The 19,425-nt window shown below is 49.5% G+C and overlaps 1 protein-coding gene across 5 annotated transcripts; it reads right to left on the bottom strand.

Annotated features, from left to right (window-relative positions):
- Positions 1–816: 816 nt before the first annotated feature.
- Positions 817–19,370, bottom strand: CA3H20orf202 (chromosome A3 C20orf202 homolog). Of its 5 annotated transcripts, XR_008289164.1 has the most exons (9): positions 19,257–19,370; positions 18,060–18,177; positions 16,911–17,122; positions 6,442–7,231; positions 5,423–5,941; positions 4,826–4,939; positions 1,899–2,800; positions 1,404–1,761; positions 817–1,206 (listed from the first exon to the last, which is right to left on the bottom strand). XR_008289164.1 is itself a non-coding variant. In XM_053200139.1 (7 exons), the coding sequence occupies exon 7, from the start codon at positions 2,792–2,794 to the stop codon at positions 2,567–2,569; it is 228 nt and encodes a 75-aa protein (XP_053056114.1). In that variant the 5' UTR covers positions 2,795–2,800; positions 4,826–4,939; positions 5,423–5,941; positions 6,442–7,231; positions 16,911–17,122; positions 18,060–18,177; positions 19,257–19,370; the 3' UTR covers positions 817–2,566. The 5 variants fall into 5 exon arrangements, 1 of the variants encoding a protein (XP_053056114.1); XR_008289163.1 differs by having other exon boundaries at positions 817–1,761; XR_008289165.1 differs by lacking the exons at positions 18,060–18,177; positions 19,257–19,370 and adding an exon at positions 17,889–17,947 and having other exon boundaries at positions 817–1,761.
- Between the last annotated feature and the right edge of the window lie 55 nt (positions 19,371–19,425).

Genomic DNA, 19,425 nt, shown 5'->3' with positions numbered 1-19,425 from the left:
TGCAGGAAGCGTTTGCCTCCCCCAGGGCTGAGGGTAAAAAGAGAAGAGACTGAAATTATTAAAATATAGAAACAGAGGAGGAGCCCTGGGGAGTAAACTTCAGATATTTGAGAAGGGAGCTCTGCTCAGCTGGGGCTCATGTCTGGCACAGAAGGTTCAGATGAGGCAGGAACTCAGCTTTAGGGAAGGAGGCTCCGGGCCATCCGGAGCTGGTGTCTCTGGCTCTGGGGACAGGGCCCCCCGCCCCCCCCGCCCCCAGGGCCGGGCTCTAGAGCCTTGAGAAGGGAATCTGTGTAGTGAGATAAATAAGCACTTCTGGCTGGGTAGTGCTCCCTGGAGCTGGGGCCCACAGGCAGCTACAGAGAACAGAGATGAAAAAGTAAGCTTTTTCTCTGTGCTCTAGCCCTGCAGTGTCTCTCCAGGCTCACCCTGCTTGCCGGCAAAGTCTAACAAAGTCCAACCCGGAGCGGCTGGTAACGCAGAGATGTGGTTTTCGGGGCCCCACCCCCAGCATCACAGAACAGGGTTTTTTTTTTTTAAGTATTTCTTTTTAGGGGCGCCTGGGTGATTTAAGCATCTGACTCTTGATTTCGGCTCAGCTCATGATCTTACGGGTCATGGGTTTGAGCCCCACATGGAGCATGGAGCCTGCTTGGGATTCTCTCTCTCTCTCTCTCTCTCTCTCTCTCTCTCTCTCTCTCCCCCCTCTCTCTCTGCCCCTACCCTGCTCACACTCTATCTCTCTCAAAGTAAATAAATACACTTAAAAAAATTTTTTTTAAGTATTTATTTTCAGTTGTGGTAAAATATAACATAAAAGTTGCCATTTTAACCATTTTTCAGGGTGCTGCTCGGTGACATCAAGTATATTCACAGTGTTATGGCCCCGCCACCACCACCATCCAACCATAGAACTTTTCTCATCTTGCAAAACTGAAACCGTGGACCCTTTAAACAATAACTCCCCGCTGTCCCTTCCCTAAGCTCCTGGCAGCCAATCTTCTACTCCCTGCCTCTATGGATTGACTATGCAAGGTGCCTCATACAAATGGGATCATACAGTGTCCTTCTGTGACTGGCTCATTTCACTTAGCATCATGTCTTCAAGGTTCACCCATGTTGTAGGACGTGCCAGAATCTCCTTCCTTTTCAAGGCTGATGGATATTCGATTTTAAGTACATACCACATTTTGTTTATCCTCTCAGCTGTGGGATAGAGAAGTATTTTTTTTTATATTATCAAACACTGTATTGTATTAAAATCCCAGGTTAGTCTGACTGTAAGCATTGTACATACAACACATCCCCCTTTGCCTCTGTATACAATGGCTTTACTTTTCCAAAGCCAGAAAAACAATATTCTAACAACATGCAAGTCGATTCTCAAAAATAAAAAGTCTGACCAATCATTGGACCATCGTAACACAAGGCCTTTTACATTTTCGCCTGTCTTATTTTTAAAGTCTTTCTTATAGGCAGATAGAACCTGTCAAAGTTATGACCCCAGCACCGCATACGACAGAGCGTTCTGTCACAGCCCAAACCTCATCGTCTGAGGTTCCAGGACTGTTGCTGCCAACGCCGAGTGCGCAAAATGCCCTTTTCTTTAGCGTTTCTCGTTGCTTCTTTGAACATCTGGGTTGTATTCTTCAGGATCGTTTGGGTTGCACGTGAGGGCAGCCCTACTCAAGTCAGCTTAAGCAGAAACAAATCGGGTGTGCGTGGTGGAGGATGTGGTGGTGGAATTTCCTGGTTGTGTCACTGGAAAGAATGGAAGAGTAACTCACACAATCAGGGACTAAAAAGAGCCAGCGCCCTTCCTCTCTGTCCATCTGTCCTGTGGCTCTTCCTCTACCCCCCCCCCTTTTTTTTTCCTACTGAGGTCAAGTTTTCTTCACCTGGTAGGGAGAGCACATGGCCATTTGCCGCACTCCCCCGCCTTGCAACCGCAGTGGCAAGAACATCCAGATAGCGATCCCAGAGAAGGACTGTGATTGGCTCTGTTGAGTCACATGCCCTCCCGTTGGGCCAATCATGTTATTAGGGTGGTTATGAATTATTATTGGCCAGGCCTGGCCATAGGCCCATCCCTGTGGCTGGAGTGGTGACTGGGCCTGTTGCTTTCCGAGGGAGGAATCTGAAGGCCCTCTGGGAAGACAGAAAACAACTATGGAGTCACTGTGGGGTGGGGGAGGGGGCACTAATTTTCGCCAGGGCAACAGCAAACATCCTCTGCGTGGAGATCTTCCTTTGTCTTGACAATCGCCTTATGAGAAATGCCCAAGGGTAGGATTACTGCTTGCCAGAGGCCACGAATCCACTGGTGTTCACACCCGATATCTTATTTGTGCCTCACCAAAAACCCTGATGAGCCACTGAAAAGGAACCAATGACACGGAGAAGTTGAGTGATGGGTTCAAGGACGCATAGCGGATGAGGGCAGAGAGGAACCCAGAGCCCTGGCTCCCCGACTCCCATTCCAGTGCTCTCTTCCAGCAACATCACAGTCAAAAGCTTGGACAAGCAGGGGGAGAGTTCAAGCCCGGCCTCAGGCCTGGTCAGTTAGTCAAGGGAGGGAGCTTCGCCGGCTGTCTGCCCCTTGGAGGAGCTGGGCCAACGCCTTGGAGGAGATGGAGGGGCAGCCCCGGCTTTCAGAGCCCGCTCGAGCTCTGATGGGGGACGTCCCTCTGCTGGACGTGGCATCGTCCCAGTGAGCACTCTTAGCACGCAGTTCCTCCAGGACCCTGTGAAGATGCCTCAGTGTGAGCAGCAGTCTCTGGTCCTGAACCTGCATCTCAGCCTAGGAGAGAGAATGAGGGTGAGGGGGCTGGGCAGTCCCCAGAAAGCCTGTTCCTGTCGCTGGCTGCCTGGACACAAACCCACAACCTCACAGGAGCCCTGTCCACCAAAGCCTCAGTTTCTTCATCTGCAAAGTGGAAGGCATTCGCTTCCCTTTCAAGGCTCTCAGGAGGACTGAATGCGTTTGCCTGTGCTCTAAAATACAACGTGCTCAACTACCAAGCTCTGTGAGAACCTTCATCATCATCATGGTTAAAAAAAAAATTTTTTTTTAACGTTTATTTATTTTTGAGAGAGAGAGCATGAGTGGGGGAGGAGCAGAGAGAGAGAGAGGGAGGCACAGAATCGGAAGCAGGCTCCAGGCTCTGAGCTGTCAGCCCAGAGCCCGACACGGGGCTCGAACTCACCAGCTGTGAGATCATGACCTGAGCTGAAGTCGGATGCTCAACTGACTGAGCCACCCAGGCGCCCCAAATTTTATTCTTATTCACAGCCCCACTCTATGCCTTAATCCTCACTGCAACAAACAAAGCACTTTATAGGCATTAAAGTGAAAGCGACTTCGTGTTAAAACAAAGTAGAGTATACCTTGCAAGCAGGCGGGAGGAGCCCTTTGAAACAGCGATTCTCAACATAAGGTCCAGGGAAAGCCTGGGTCCCCAAAAACCCTTTCAGGGGTCAGGGAGGTCAAAACTACTTTCACTACAATCCTAACACATGATTTGCCCTTTCCCTTTCATCTTCTTACGAACATAGAGTGGTGTTTTCCAGAAGGTACATGACACATGATATGGCATTTGATGGCATGCATAAGCGGTAAGAGAATCCAGCAAATCTCTATTGTAATGAGCATACTATTGTTTGGGTTTTTTAAGTTTTATTTAGTTTGAGAGAGAGAGAGAGAGCATGAGTGGGAGAGAGGCAGAGAGACAGAGGATCCCAAGCGGGCTCCACACGCCCAGCGTGGAGCCCGAGGTGGGGGTTTGAAGTCACGAACCCTGAGATCCTGACCTGAGCTGAAGTCGGTCGCCCAACCAACCGATCCACCCAGGTGCCCCTACGATCGCTTTTGTGTGTGTGTGTGTGTGTGTGTGTGTGTGTGTGTGTGTGTGTGTGTGTTTAATGCATTAAGTAAACACTTGGCATTTCTCAGTTTGGGCTTCTCATTCTGTCAACACTGCTCAGCGTAACTCACATGATAAGATGTTAAAACTTCACTTTTCTGACTGCGTAATTCTTACACACGATACAAAATTGCAAAGCCACAAAGGGGCATGTGGTGTAAAGTTTCCCCCACGTGCTCCCACCCCATGCTGCACTTCAGTCTGCTCCCCCAAAAGGCACCCCGGGGAATGGCGTCCCTACTGTCTGTCTGTCCGTCTGTCTGTCCCTCCAAGAGGTAATTATTAACATTACTTCTCCATTAGGGGAGTATTTTCTTGTCATGACAAATTACGTCACCAATGTGAATGGAAAGCCACCACAGGCGAGCAGCAGTGGTCCCAACAGAGTAGAGAGAAAACCACCTTCTGAGAACACGGGGGCTCCCCAGGGCCACCTCTTCCTTGATGTTGGGGAAAACCTGAAGTCTGTGTGTTTTTGTTTTTGTTTTTTTTAATTGTAGGGTTTTCCTGATACACGTTGTCATCCAATCTTTGGCACCAGCTTCAAGCACGGGCTCCTGAGAACGCAGTCAGGCACGCGGCATGGCAGCAGTGTTAGGGGAGGTGGGAGACTCAGTGCCTTTGGACTTGGCCGGAAACCCTGAGCAAACCGGCTTCAACAGGAGGTGGAGGTCCCACTCACCGGGTGAGAGGTCCTGGGGGCTGGAGCTCTGCACTGAAAGCTCTTTCCTGCCTCTGAAATGAATGCCCCTTAGTCATCCGACTGGTTTGCTTTGGCACAGTTCTCTCTCTCCCCTCTTTCAGGTCCCACCAGGTGTTTGGGGCTTCCGTGATCCCCATCACGTAAGGGCCAGGGGAGGCAGGAGGGCCCTGGACTTTTCGTCTATGGTAGCGAGTGTTACCACTCTGCTCCCTCTGACGCGCCAAGTCACTGTCCAGGGCTGATCCCTCCCTGCTGGTCAAGTGAAGCCTCTTGGCTGGGCTCCAGGGGTGTCGTTATGGAGTTATGCGACTCCCTGTGATAGAAGACAAAATCGGCTTGACGGGGCAATTTACAAGACCGTGATCGGCAGGTGGAGACTCAAGGCTCCCATCTCTTGGCATCATGTGGAGTGAGGTGCTTGGGCCTGGGAGGCTTCCCCCAGCCCTGCCTTGTTTTTCCTCTTTATGTGGTGAGAGAGAGGTACCTTAGCAGGTGGAAATCGGACTTTGGGTTCAGGCACCAAGCCGACTCAGCGTGGGTGCCCGGGGTTCAGGGGAGCGTAGGGAAGGCCCCTGCCCAGCCTCTGGATCCCTGGGGACTGTGAGAAGCTGCAGCTCCCACTGATGGAGTCCCCCCGCCCCCACCATGAGAAGCCCTACTGGGTCAGCCCCTCCCACTGGGGTGAGGACAGGGTTGGGTCCCAGCTGGCCTGTTACCTGGCAACCGAGAAGGTCATTTTTGGACAATCCCACCTGTCCCTCCCCTGACTAAAAAGCTGGGCTATTGGGATCCAAACCTTGGGTGCCTTCTGAGATTCCCTGAACCACTTCTTTCTCTCTCTTGACCAGTGTCCTCATGAGCTCTGGGGCATCCCTCTGTTTTTGGACTTGGAGAAAACAGCACGAAGAGAGGCATACGGCCTGGCTTCCGGAGCAGCCAGCAAGGAACCAAGTAACGTAATCCATGAATTCAGGAGGGGTAATGCCCAGGGGGTGGACCTTTACCCACAGGAAACAGGAGACAGGAGTGAGCTGGGCAAGTACAGTTTCTCCTCTGTCCCCCTCCCCCAGGGTGCAGATTCCCCTTTAACCCCTGCATCCTGCAGAGAACATTGCAGCCAGGAAAACCGGCTGCGGAGAGAGCACTGGGCCTCTTGAGGTTCCTTCCGAAGTGGTGGCCTGCTTGGTGACACAGTGCATCGCCTCACATGGCATCACCCTTTGCCACCACCCCCTCTTTCCCTCGTTCTCACCTCTCTAGGCTGCGCCTCCAAATATATCGTTCATATCCCAATCCTTATGCAGGTTTCTTCTCTCTAGAGGGCCCAGGCTAGGACAGTGGGTGTGCCCAACCTCCCCCTACCCTCCACCCCCGGGGCGAGGCTTGTGATAGCCAAGCAGACACTAAGGGAATTACACCTGCCTCCTTACCAAACTATGACAGCAACCCCAGCAATGTTGGTTCTATTGCCATCCCATTTTTATGGTAAGGAAATTGAGGTTTACAGGGGTCAAGTCATTTGCTGGAGGCCACACAGCAGCAGAGCTGGGCGCGCTCCCAGGACTCCGTGTAATTCTAAGGCCAGTCTGGCCAGCACTGCACCCAGAGCCTCCTCCTATGTAGGCCACGACCTACTTATCCCAGCACCTGAGACGGCGATTGTGTGCTTCATGGCTGGTATCAGAGGGGAACCTGCGGGGCCTATCCCCTGGTTCCAGGCTCTGCCCCCCCAACAAGGGGCCCTAGGAGGGGGGCCCAGGGAACCTAGGAAGATATGGGTGGAGTCGTCAGGTAAAAGGAAATGAGAGGTCTTACCAGCTCCTTTCTCAGCCACTCCAGGGTCTGCCCAAGACTTGGGGTTGGCTCTTCTGCTGTTTCCATCCCAGTGTCCTTGGAGGAGACCTTGATACTGACCCGGTGATGGGCCCGAGGGGCCTTTGATTTGTACAGTCTCCTACCTGCTTCAAGCAGGGAGCAGGGTCTGCCTCAGTCACTGAGGATGGAGTTAATGAGAGCAGGAAGTGGCTTACGTTGGAAAATGTGGCTGGGTTTTTTTTTTTTTTTTTTAAAGGGCTTCAGTGCTCTGAACGGTATAAGGAGGGAAGGAAGGAGACCACTGGGGTATGGGCACCTCAGTGCCCAGTGGTTCCGGAATCCAAGGTCTGACGCCAAGAGGATCATAGTGACTGTAAAGCTTTAAATAATGACAATTATTACTATATGATTAATGATTAATTAATAATTATGAGACTAGGTGGCTCTTTCTGAAGGCTGGGTTTGCTCTGAGTGCTTTATATATATCTGATCCCATTTGGGGCAGATAGTGCATCCATGTCCCTAATCCCCTCCCTCCGTCCTCACCTCTCCACAGAGTCTCGATAAAGGGACATCTTCACTTTCCAGGTCCCCTTGCTCCTGGGGTGTCCTTGCCCCCATTTCTAGAAAAGGAGATCAAAGCGGAAATTTGCTGTTAGACTTCTAAGAAAACTTATCTTCCCGATAAAAGGAAAAATGTCAATGAAGCTCCCCCTTTACTCCTACTGTCTTCTTCCTTCAGCCTGGAATGTGGATGTGATGCCTGGAGCTACGGGAATCGTCTTGATACCTAAGACAGAGACCAAAAAAATCGTGGAGACATTAGAAACCACTGAGCCACAGAATCACCAACAGCATCTGCCTATTATGTGAGATGATAAAACCTCCTTTTTAATTGGGCAAACACAGGCCAACAGATACACCATTTATTCTTCACAACATACTGTGAAGTGGGTATACTTTAGTTGTTTCTTTCAACAAACACGTATTGACATTACTACATGCCAAGTTCTGCTCTCGGCTTTGGGGATATGTCCCCGAATCAAATGTCCTGGAGGACATCATAGTGGATAGAGAAAACAGTGATCACATTGATATTATGATGAAAATACACAGGATCTATGCCTACATAGAGTTTAAAATAACTTATTCTGTCCACATGAATGAGGTACCCCAAACTAAGAATTAACATGGCAGTCCCAGATAAAGAGCAGAGGGGACCAGCGAAACTCATTTCAGGGGGACTTGTCCTCAAGCCAGGCTGCACAATCTGTCCACAAAGCTTCCCTCCAGAGGACTTCAGAATTCAGAATTATGAGACGCACAAGGAAACCATCAACCATAAGTGAGAGTCAGCAGACGCCATCGACAGCAGGGTTAGGCCCCTCTTTTCTGAGCAACTTCAAAGGAAGACAACGACAAAGTATTTTGCAAGGAATTAAATTTGTACAAGAAAGAATAAAAACATAAGGGAAAAACACCTTTAAAAAGGCAGACTCGGGGCACCTGGGTGGCTCAGTTGGTTAAGTGTCCGACTCTTGATTTTGGCTCAGGTCATGAGCCAAATGAATAAACATTAAAAATAAATAAACATTTTTTTAAAAAGGCAGATTCAAAAAAGAACTAAATAGAATTTATAGAAGCAAAAATGAAAGCAAATGTGTATAAATGAAAGAAAAAAAGAGTGTACCTTTGGAGTAGTCCCAGAAGACAGAGCGAGGGTAGTGAGTACAGGACCTAGGGAGGCAGCCTGGGACTCCGTGGGAGGAAACTTCTGCACAGAATTCTGCCAAGCTGGCATTCAGTGGAGTGCCCAGGGCAGCCTGGATGCTGAGGGAAGGGGAGGAGCTCCACTGGCTTGGAGGCGGGACCTGGGGCTCCTTCCAAGCATGAGATGGACCAGACAGGAAAGGGTGGCCATTCAGGAAGCCAGGACATCTGGCTGGGGTATGTAACCCCAGCTCTTCCAAACTTTGTGTGTGAACTTGGACCTCATCCTTTCCATCTTAGGTATAATGAGATTCAAAGTAGTTACTAAATTGAGTTGTAAGAAATGTCACATTGCTTGTGCCCTGGGGTTTACAGCCTGAGATGCATTCGGCCACATGCAGAACAGATTTTGGGTGCAATTTCTCCTGGTTCCGTGGTCACTCTTTAGCACCAGAGAGGGTCCAAGAAACTCTTGTCTGCCACATTGGCCAGAAACAATTTCTTCCAGGCTGTGTGTCGCATGACCCTGTAGTGCCCTCAGCCGGAGGCAGCCATCTACAGATGGGACAGGACGGGGTGGTTTGTGGGTCACGGTGTGAAAGGAGCTGAGTCCAGGGTGGTGACCAAATGACCCAATCAGATCTTCTCTCTGAGAAGGTGAATTTGCAAAGATGGAGAATCCAAAACTGAACTGTGTAACAAAGCTCTCCAAAACTCCATCCCTTCAAACAGCAGTCATTTATTTTCGCTCTTTAGTTTGTGGGTCGACTGGGATGGTCTGCGGACCTGCAGCCCCGAGCCCGCTTTGTGGAATCACTGGGTTACTGGGCCATGTTTTCCTCTTGGCAATGGCAAAGGGTAAGAGGGCAAGTGGAACCATACAAAGCCTCGTAAAGCCTAGACTCGAGACTGCCACCGTTTTCTTTGCCACGTGCCACTGCACAAAGGGAATCACCTGGCCAAGCTCAAGGTTAAGAGGCAGGGATGTGCACTCCACCTACAAAGAGATCCTGGCAAGCATGTGGAGTTAGGGAGGAGTGGAGAAGAGGGAGTGCCAATTCTAGACCAGGAAGGAAGTTAGTTCAGGAGGGGGGCCCTGGACCTTGGGGGGGCCCAGAGGGAAGGTGGCAAGCAGAAACCAGGAAGTGGCAGGAACTGGAGGCAGAAAGAATTGCTGTGGCAGTGGCAGGAGACACAGAAAGAACCAGAGAGACGGTGATTTCGGAATGACGGTTGAAGGATAATCTAGGACCACCAACATTTATTGACCTTCTGCTCTAGACCAGGCATCACGCTAAGCCCTTGACATACAGAACTCCGTTTCATCCTCAAAATCTTATGGCCGCAGTTCCCAAACCATGTGCCAAGGCACCCCAAGGGACTGCAGAATACTCACGGAGGCACTGCGAAATATTTTTAAATTTTGAGGGAGATACAAAAACCTCTAGTGGCTACTGGACAAGCTACTATTAAGGTGTTTGAACCTAAATGTTTAACAAACAGCCCTTAGGTATTTCTTTGAGGCTGGCACACTGTGAAGAAAATACTGAGCATTGGGGCGCCTGGGCGGCTCAGTCGGTTAAGCGTCTGACTTCGGCTCTGGTCACGATCTCGCGGTTCGTGAGTTCGAACCCCGCATCGGGCTCTGGGACGCCAGCTCGGGGCCTGGAGCCTGCTTCGGATTCTGTGTCTCCCTCTGTCTGCCCCTCCCCTGCTCACGTTCTCTCTCTCTCTCTCAAAAATAAACAAACATTAAAAAAATTTTTTTTAATTACGGAGATGCTAAGGGTGCTGTGAACTTCAGCCTATAAAGTCGGTACCATTGTTCTCTGCACTTCATAGTTGGTCATAGATAGATCCTATTATCAACCTCTTTTACCGATGAGGAAACTGAGGCTCCAAGTGGCATGGATTTTTCTAGGATCAACCAAGCAGGTGAACAACAGGGCTGGAACGAGAACCTGTCCTCCCTGACCTGCATGGGAGGATCTTGCTTGATGTTACAAAGTATTGGCGGGGGGGGTCATGCAGGGGCTCAAGCCAGGCCACATTCTGTCCCCCTGGGCAAGCCCGGTGGCTTCTCCGCCCGACACAGTAGTGGTGTTGCTAGGAGCTCTTGGCACTTAGAATCTCACGCTCCGTCCTTGGCCTTTAGCACTGATGCCTCATCACCCTGGAAAGCCATTTCTCGTGGTTAACTCATTTTGATGCATTTTCATTGATTTTTAATCCCACTCTCAAGATGCTGGCTCATAGCACATTTTACTTCACAGACGCAGCAAGGCTTGGCACACAGGGATAAGTCTGGTGGAGCCGGGAGGCCCGGAAAGGGAGAAGCTTAAATCCCGGAGGGGGGGGGGGGTGGGGAAAGGTCCTCACCAAATAAAAAAGCCAGAATGGCCATCCATTCATCATCCATGGGCAGCTAATAACATGGCTTCCATGTGCCAAACCCTCCACTGGGTGCCGTGGGTATATAGTGGTGAGCAAGAAAGACCACGCACGTGACCTCTGGGGCTTATAAGGTCCATTAGCAATCAGATGGTTCGAAAATTGTTCTTTATACTACAAGAATGGCATAGATGTAGATGTAGATATAGATATAGATATAAATTAGGTATATAGATACAGAGGATACAGACATAGATATAGATATAGATGATATAGATATAGATATAGGTATAGATATAGATATAGATATAGATATAGATATAGATATAAATTAGGTATATAGATACAGAGGATATAGACATAGATAGATATAGATATAGATGATATAGATATAGATGATATAGATATAGATATAGATATAGATGATATAGATATAGATATAGATATAGATATAGATATAGATGATATAGATATAGATGATATAGATATAGATATAGGTATAGATATATAGATATAGATATAGATATAAATTAGGTATATAGATACAGAGGATATAGACATAGATAGATATAGATATAGATATAGATGATATAGATATAGATGATATAGATATAGATGATATAGATATAGATATAGATGATATAGATATAGATGATATAGATATAGATATAGATATAGATATAGATGATATAGATATAGATGATATAGATATAGATATAGATATAGATATAGATGATATAGATATAGATATAGGTATAGATATAGATATAGATATAGATATAGATATAGATGATATAGATGATATAGATATAGATATAGATGATATAGATATAGATGATTAGATATAGATATAGATATAGATATAGATGATATAGATATAGATGATATAGATATAGATATAGATGATATAGATATAGATAAAGATATAGATATAGATATAGATAGGCATTGAATGAATGAATGAATTTGCAGATGAAGAACTGCTCCACTGGAAATGTGAATTGCCCATGCAAGTCAGCAACTATGGCAAAGCAGGGTGTCCCTCAATATCCCTTCTTCCGTTCACACATGGCAAAACACTACATTCCCAGACTCCCTTGCAGGTGTAAATGTGGCCACGTGACTCAATCCTGGCAGATGGGACAGGAATGGAACCGATGGGTGCAATCTCTGGGCTGTGCCCTTAAGAAGAAGGCGGAGGAAGGTTCCTGCCCCCTCCCCTTGTCCTCCTTCTGCGGATTGGACGCAGTGAGTAGTCGGAAGGGCTGGAGGTGGAGCAGCCATCTTGGACCACAAGGTAGGAGATGGCAGAGCGACAAGATAGAAGGAAGCTGGGTCTCTTGTGATTGGTGAAGCCACCAGCCAGCCTTGATTGCCAAGTGCACTTTATTTTTTTTTATTTTTTTTTCAACGTTTATTTATTTTTTGGGGGACAGAGAGAGACAGAGCATGAACGCGGGAGGGGCAGAGAGAGAGGGAGACACAGAATCGGAAACAGGCTCCAGGCTCCGAGCCATCAGCCCAGAGCCTGACGCGGGGCTCGAACTCACGGACCGCGAGATCGTGACCTGGCTGAAGTCGGACGCTTAACCGACTGCGCCACCCAGGCGCCCCACTGCCAAGTGCACTTTAACATGAGAGAGAAATCAGGTCATGATTGTTTCGTGTCTCTTTAGTACAGGAGTTAAGCCAGTGTCCTATAAATACAGCAGCAGAAGCCGGGCCCTTGATTTCCCCTCCGTCACGTCCTTTCCACAATCTCCTCCCACCTATGTGTTTTATTTTCTTACACACGTTTTCTTGGCCATGACCTGATCTGCTCCTCTGTGATGTTCGCAAGCACGTGCGAGCATGCCAACCACAGGGAGCACAAGAATGGAGTACAGCTGGCTTGGGGGGCCCGACACCCCCTCTCCTTCTGTGGCCGCGTGTCCCCTTCCAGCAGGCCCCCACTTGGGCCCAGACAAACAAGACCGGTAATCCATCACTTGTCTGCTGCCTGCGCCCTGTATCTCTGCATTCGTAGGTCCCGGAGCCCGGGCCCGGCACCCCGCGTCCTGTAGCAAATGCTCCCCGAGCCGTGTCCATATCCTCTCAACACCCACCTTCTCCGTATGTGTCCAGGCCTCCTACCACAAAGCACGCCTGACCCTCTGCTTCGGAAACGTGCTTGACCTGTGCGGAGGACCTGTACGGACCGGAGCACGGGAACAGCCCTCCGCAACGACAAGCCACGGTCAGTGGGTAGAGACCTCCCTTCCCTCGGCACTCGGGAATCCAGCTGGACTGAGAGCCTCAGCTGCCCACAGCGATCACAGGCTCGTCGATGCACCTGCAGTGTGTTAGAAGCCTTCCCTTCTCTCTCACTTTCCCATTCCATCTGCTGCGCCCCCTGGGACCACCTCCCGAATAAGCCCCTTGCCCTCAAAGTCTTGTCTCAGGTCTGCTTCTCAGGGAACTGAGGCCACAATACGTCCTATCCTCGGGTGCCCTGTACACATGGGTCCCGTGCATCTCTTTCTGAGCACACCTGTGCTGCCCTTGAGTGTCCTATGCATGGTATACTAGCCCCTGGTACACAAGTGCCCCGTATACGTGTGCCTTACACACACCTGTCCCATGTCCAGGCATCACAGTCCTACATCCCTACCTCCTAGGTCAGGGGAGTGTGGCCCCTGCCCCCAACGAGGTGGTGGGGACTCGAGTGAAGCAGAATGAGACAGGGGGAAGAGGGCCCCCTTGACCCCAGCGGGCCTTGGGGGCGACTCGGATGCAAGTTGCCTGGTTCTTCCGAGCCCCGGTTCCCTCTCCTGGTGAATAAGCTCCAGCTCTAAGCTGTCCTGGGACCAGGGAAGATGACCCAGCACGGGGACTGGTGGCACGCAGGAGGTACTCCATCAAGGCCCCCCCTCCTTTCTTCCTGGGCCCACCTTCTCCCAAGGGGTGCTTTAAATGCAGTTAACCCAGTGCCTCCAGCGCCCAGAGCCTGTGCTGGCCTGGGGAGAAGGACCCGTGGATGAGAGAAGACGAGGTCCCTGTCCTCACGGAGCTGCCAGGTGGAGGGGCTCGCTTTTGCAGAGCCTGGGGATAGGACTCTCCATTCCCCTTCTTTTTTTCTCTCCAGAGCAGGGAGAAATCACAGCACCTAGGTTTTTCACTCCCCAAGGCCGGGAGCTCCAGACTGACCAGGTGGAGAGGAAGGAAAAGAGGGCCGAGGTGGCTGAAGAGGTAGGGGTGTGTGTGTGTGTGTGTGTGTGTGTGTGTGTGTGTGTGTGTGCGCGTGCGCGCGCGCGCGCTCTCTCCAGGGCCTGATGCATACACGGCCACCACCTCATTTCCTCCGGTCCCTGAACCGTGTCCCATTACTGTGATATCAGAGCCACTCCCTAAAAGCATCAGAGCTCCAGGAAGACCAGGTGAGCCAGGATGGTACCAGAGGGTAAATATAAAACGAGTGAGCCAACCCAAACACCAGAACTCAGCAAGATGCCCAGAGACGGACGAAAGTGAGTGCGGTAGGGCACAGTAGGATGTGGCTGGAACTTGAGGTCTATCTGAGGTCCCCAAATCAATCTGGAAGTCAGTGGTTCTGGTTGTACTTCTGCTAACCCTCAGTGTGGCCATAGGACAACCTTTTTTCTCTTTGGCCACTCATGTATTTTCTTTCTTTTTTTTTTTAATTTTTTTAATGTTTGTTCATTTTTAAGAGACAGAGTGTTAGCGGGGGGGGGGGGGGTGGCGTGGGGAGGGGAGCAGAGAGACAGGGAGACACAGAATCCGAAGCAGGCTCCAGGCTCCCAGTGGTCAGCACAGAGCCCAACGCGGGGCTTGAACTCACGAACCGCGAGATCATGACCTGAGCCGAAGTTGGACGCCCAACCGACTGAGCCACCCAGGCGCCCCCACTCATGTACTTTCTTCTGAATTTTTGCCTACTACCTCTACATTGATTTACTTATACTGTGTATGTCTTTAAACTAACCATATTAGAGAGAAATGGTTCCTCTGACAGAAAATCCCAACTAATAGTGTTTACATAAGATAGGGGTTTATTTCTCTCACAAATAAAAGTTTGGGAAACTATTCCATGATCATCTGGGATCCAGATTCCTTCAATTTTGTTGCTTCTCCATCCTAATGTGCTTCCACCTCATGGTGCAAGGTGGCTGCACAAGCTCCAGCTATCAGGTCTGCATCCCGGCAGCAGGAACAACAAAAGAAGAGAAGGAGGGCATATCCACTTCTTTGAGAACACTTAATACATGGAGTGCCTGTGTGGCTCAGTCAGTTAAGGGTCTGATTCTTGATTTTGGCTCAGGTTGTGAGATCAAGGCTGGCATCAGGCTCTGCTCTGGGTGTGGAGCCTGCTTAAGATTCTCTCCCTTTCTCTCTCTCTCTCTCTCTCTCTGCCTCTCCCCCTCGGCCCCTCCCCCACTCGCACATGTGCACGCTCTCTCTCTCTCTCTCAACCCCTGCCCACCCCCCACAATACATTTTGCCCACACACTACCTCCTCTGATAGTCTAATGGCTTAGTGTCCATTTGGTCACATCTAACTGCAAGGGAGGCTGGGAAATGGAATCCTTATTCAAAGGGCACTGTGCCAGGTAGTAATCAAGGGTTCTATCCCAGTGGGAGAAAGGGAGAGTAAATATTAGAGGAAACCAGCAGACTACATTGCCCCAACTTTTATAGAGACTCATATTTTCTTCTGTTTCACTCTAAGCTACATTATCCACAATATCTCTGGTTTCACAAACTAGTTATATATTTTCTAAAACACATTAAAATAAATACCTAGCCACACACACACACACACACACACGCGCACACACACACAGATATCTGTGTATAGATATAGATACACTCTAGAGGTGCGAGACTGTTACCATCCCCGGTGATCTGTGCCTATTGGTATTCATACCCTTATGTAGACCCCTCCCCTCGACTCTGGACTAGACTGTCACCTGCACTAAAGCAACAGAATACAGCAGAAGTGACAGTGTGCCTGTTTCAACCCTCAGCTTTAAGAAGCTCCAACAGCTTCTTCTTTCGTACCCGGGGCAGAGTCGAGGGCCATTATCAAATCTCTGACCACCTTGAGACCGCCATTGTGTGAGGAAGCCCAAGCTAATGATCTAGCGACCACGTGGAAGAGAACAGAACAATCCAGCTGACAGCTGACAGTGAGAACCAAGTCCCACATACGTAGTGATGTCTGAGTGTTTCCGGCCACCTCCCAGCTGTCTGGACCACTCCAGCTGACGCAGAATTGAGCTGTCCCTGCTGAGCCCAGCCCAAAACTGAGCAAATAAATGGTGGTTTTCTTTTAAGCTGTTAAGTTTTGGGATGGTTTGTTATGGAGCAATATATAACTAAAACACATTTATCTATAGAACACCTAAAATCATGTTATGCATCATTGCTCTTTTGGAAAATTCTGGATTAAGTGATGCTCTAATGTTCTAGAAGAGCGCACACTCTCTCTCAGACTCAGATATCACCAGATAGATGCACAAACAGGAAATTGATCGGAGATTGTGGCATGCCAACACGACCACAATAATCTCCCAAAGGGTCTCTGTTTCTCTCTTGTCCCACCTGGGAGTAGCTGAAGAGAGAACGTTTTTAAAATGCAGATCTGATCACAGCACTCTCCTGCTTACCACTCACGGCAGTGTGCAGAAGGGGTCTCCTCAGGTCTGACTACACACTCAGATTCCACAGATGACCACAAGCCACACTTGACGTTGACCTACTCTGAAGGATACAGGACAGGAACCTTAGCTTGCTAGCGAGGCACTCGAAGAATGCTAGCACCAGGCACTTCTGTCAGTGGGGGCCTCATGGGAGCCAACACCTTTGCACCTGCCGGATGATACGAGTCACCGTCCTCAGGAAGCCCAAAGTACGATTTGCCACCAAGTAGTTATTCCTTTCAGTCCAGATGTAGTTTACCAATCTCTCTTCCTGTTTTAATTTAAATTATTGTTTAAACAATTTTTTTAACGTTTAGTTTATTTTTCAGACAGAGAGAGACAGAGCATGAGCGGGGGAGGGGCAGAGAGAGAGGGGGACACAGAATCCGAAGCAGGCTCCAGGCTCCGAGCTGTCAGCACACAGCCCGACGCGGGGCTCGAACTCACAGAGGGTGAGCTGAAGTCAGACGCTCAACCGACTGAGCCACCCAGGAGCCCCTTAAATTATTTTTTTAGAACAATTTTAGATTTATAGAAAAACTGGGAAGGTAGTATAGAGAGTTCCCATATATCTGGCGCCCAGTTTCCCTATTATTAACGTCTTTAGTACAGGATGCTGGTTACAATGAATGAACCAATACATTATTAGTAGCTAATGTCCATACTTACTCAGAGTTCCTTAGTGTTCACCAGTGTCCTTTTTCTGGCCAGGATACCACACGACATGTCTCTTTAGGCTCCTCTTGGCTGTGACAGTTCCTCAGGCTTTCCTTGTTTTGGATGACCTTGACAGTCCTGAGAAGTGGTCAGGCATTCTGCAGAATGTGCCTCAACTGGGATTTGTCTGATGTTTATCTCATAAGTAGACTGGGGTTGTGGGTCTGGGGAGGAAGAACACTGAGGTAAAGTGCCATTCCCATGACATCGTATCAAGGGTACATGCTATCAACACAACGGGCTGATGTTGACCTTGATCACGCGGCTGAGGTAGTCAGTTGGTCATGCTTCTCCCCTGTAAAGTTACCCCCTCTTCCCACCGTACTCCCTGAAAAGTCACTATGCTCAGCTTACACTTCACTGGGGAGTTATGTTCCCCCTCGTTGGGGATGAAGTATCTATACATTTGGAATTCTGTGTGGGAGATGGATCTCTTCTCCCCTCCCCCTTTTTGTTTTCGTTGGTCAGACTTCAGGTTTATAATCGAGTACTGCCTTATTTTATTTGTTCAAAATTGTCCAGCTTTTGAAAGCTCTTTCAGCTGCTCCCTGTATCCTTTGACACACCCCATCGACGTGTGTGTGTGTGTGTGTGTGTGTGTGTGTGTGTGTGTTTATGTATTGCGTGTTTTTTGTGTTGAAGGACTTCCTTACTTCCTGGCACTCTAACGCACCCCATGCTCATCTTGCGTATGTCCTGTTCCAGTCGCAGAATCAGCTGTCTCTCCCTGGTTCCTTATGTTGGTGAACGGCATTGGAGACCAAATCTGGGGACCACATGTGCTCACTGCTGTGCGCTATCACTGTCCAGGCACCTGTTTACCTACCTGGGTGCATACGCATATTTATATGCATTTCTACATGGAATCTTCTGCATCTAAGTTAAGCTAAACGGGAATTCCTCCCGATAGCTCCAATTCTAATCAATTACCATATGGATCGTTCCAGCCTCTTCCTCAGGGGTCATTTTTATCATAGCCATGTTGCCTAGTAACATAGTGGACATATGTTTATCTGTTTCCAAGGAAACAGAGCTAGATAGTTAACCAAAGGTCAAATTCTCCTGCAAAAGAGGAAAAGGGTTTGTTAACCCTTTACTCACGCGGATCAGTGGCTCTCACTGCTTGGAGGGTGAGAACAAGCTTTGGCCCGCGAGTGAGCAAGCGAGCGAGCGGGCGCTGCAGTGACCTGGCTTGCTGATGGTCCGCGGTAGATAAATGCTATGGAGAAAAATTAAGAGTTAAGGAGTAAAGGGAGCTGGGACACTGCTAGTTTTTTAAGTGTTTGTTTATTTATTTATTTTATTTTTATTAAAAAAAATTTTTTTTTAATGTTTGCTTATTTTTGAGACAGAGAGAGAGCATGAACGGGGGAGGGGCAGAGAGAGAGGGAGACACAGAATCTGAAGCAGGCTCCGGGCTCCGAGCTGTCAGCACAGAGCCCGACGCGGGGCTCGAACTCACAGTCCGTGAGATCATGACCTGAGCCAAAGTCGGATGCTTAACCAACTGAGCCACCCAGGCGCCCCTATTTATGTCTTTTAGAGAGAGTGGGGAGAGGGGGAGAGGTGGGGTGGGAGGGGGAATCCCAAGCAGCCTCCACACTCAGCATGGAGCCCAATGCGGGGCTCGATCCCATGACCCAGACCCTGGGATCGTGACCTAGGCTGAAATCAAGAGTCGGATGCTCAAGCGACTGAGCCACCCAGGCGCCCCGGCACTGCTAGTTTTTAAAGGATGGTCTGGGCAGGTGTCTCTGAGAAGGTGACATCTGACCAAAGACTTGAAAGACGTGGGGGAGTGAGCTCTGGGGATGTCAGGCAGCAGAGTGTCCCGGGGAAGAAGGAATGGTAAAGGCAAAGGCTCTGAGGCAGGACTGTGCATGACCACGGGAGGGGACCACGGGTGTTTTATAGGGAGGTCTTTATGGGGAGGTCCGACACCACAGCTGGCTTCCCCTCAAAGTCCCGAATGAGAGGCCAGGCCTGTGAGGTCAGGGAGACACTGAACCCTCTTCATTCCTGAGGTCCCACCCAGGTCTCCACCACACCAGCCTCCAAGGCCCAGGCACCCAGCTTCCAGGGCGGCCTCTGCAGTCCTGGCTGGCTATGGACCGCACGGGCCTTTGGAGCAGGACAGGTCAGGCTCTCCCACGAGGTGGCTGTGGCGCCAGGACAGGGTAACCTATCTGCCGGTCCTTCTAGGTGGCGGCCCCCAGCTGATCTTCTGGAAGCTCCTACAGCCTGCATTTGTATCCTGCATTTTTAGGATCCCACCCACAGGTAAACGCTGAGGCTCACAGAGGTGAGAGGTCCTAGCTGAGGACAGGCAAGTGAGCTGGCCTCAGTCTTCCTGGGGATCCATGATCTTCAGACGGAACTCGGGTCTTGTTCCCAACCTCCAGGAACCGAGAGTGTCACTTTCACTTTTGTGCTCTGGGCACCTCACTCGATCCCACTTGAACCCGAT

Source organism: Acinonyx jubatus, chromosome A3, assembly GCF_027475565.1.
Source record: "Acinonyx jubatus isolate Ajub_Pintada_27869175 chromosome A3, VMU_Ajub_asm_v1.0, whole genome shotgun sequence".
NCBI classification, from domain to species: Eukaryota; Metazoa; Chordata; class Mammalia; order Carnivora; family Felidae; genus Acinonyx; species Acinonyx jubatus.
This window is presented reverse-complemented; position numbering and strand designations above follow the sequence as displayed.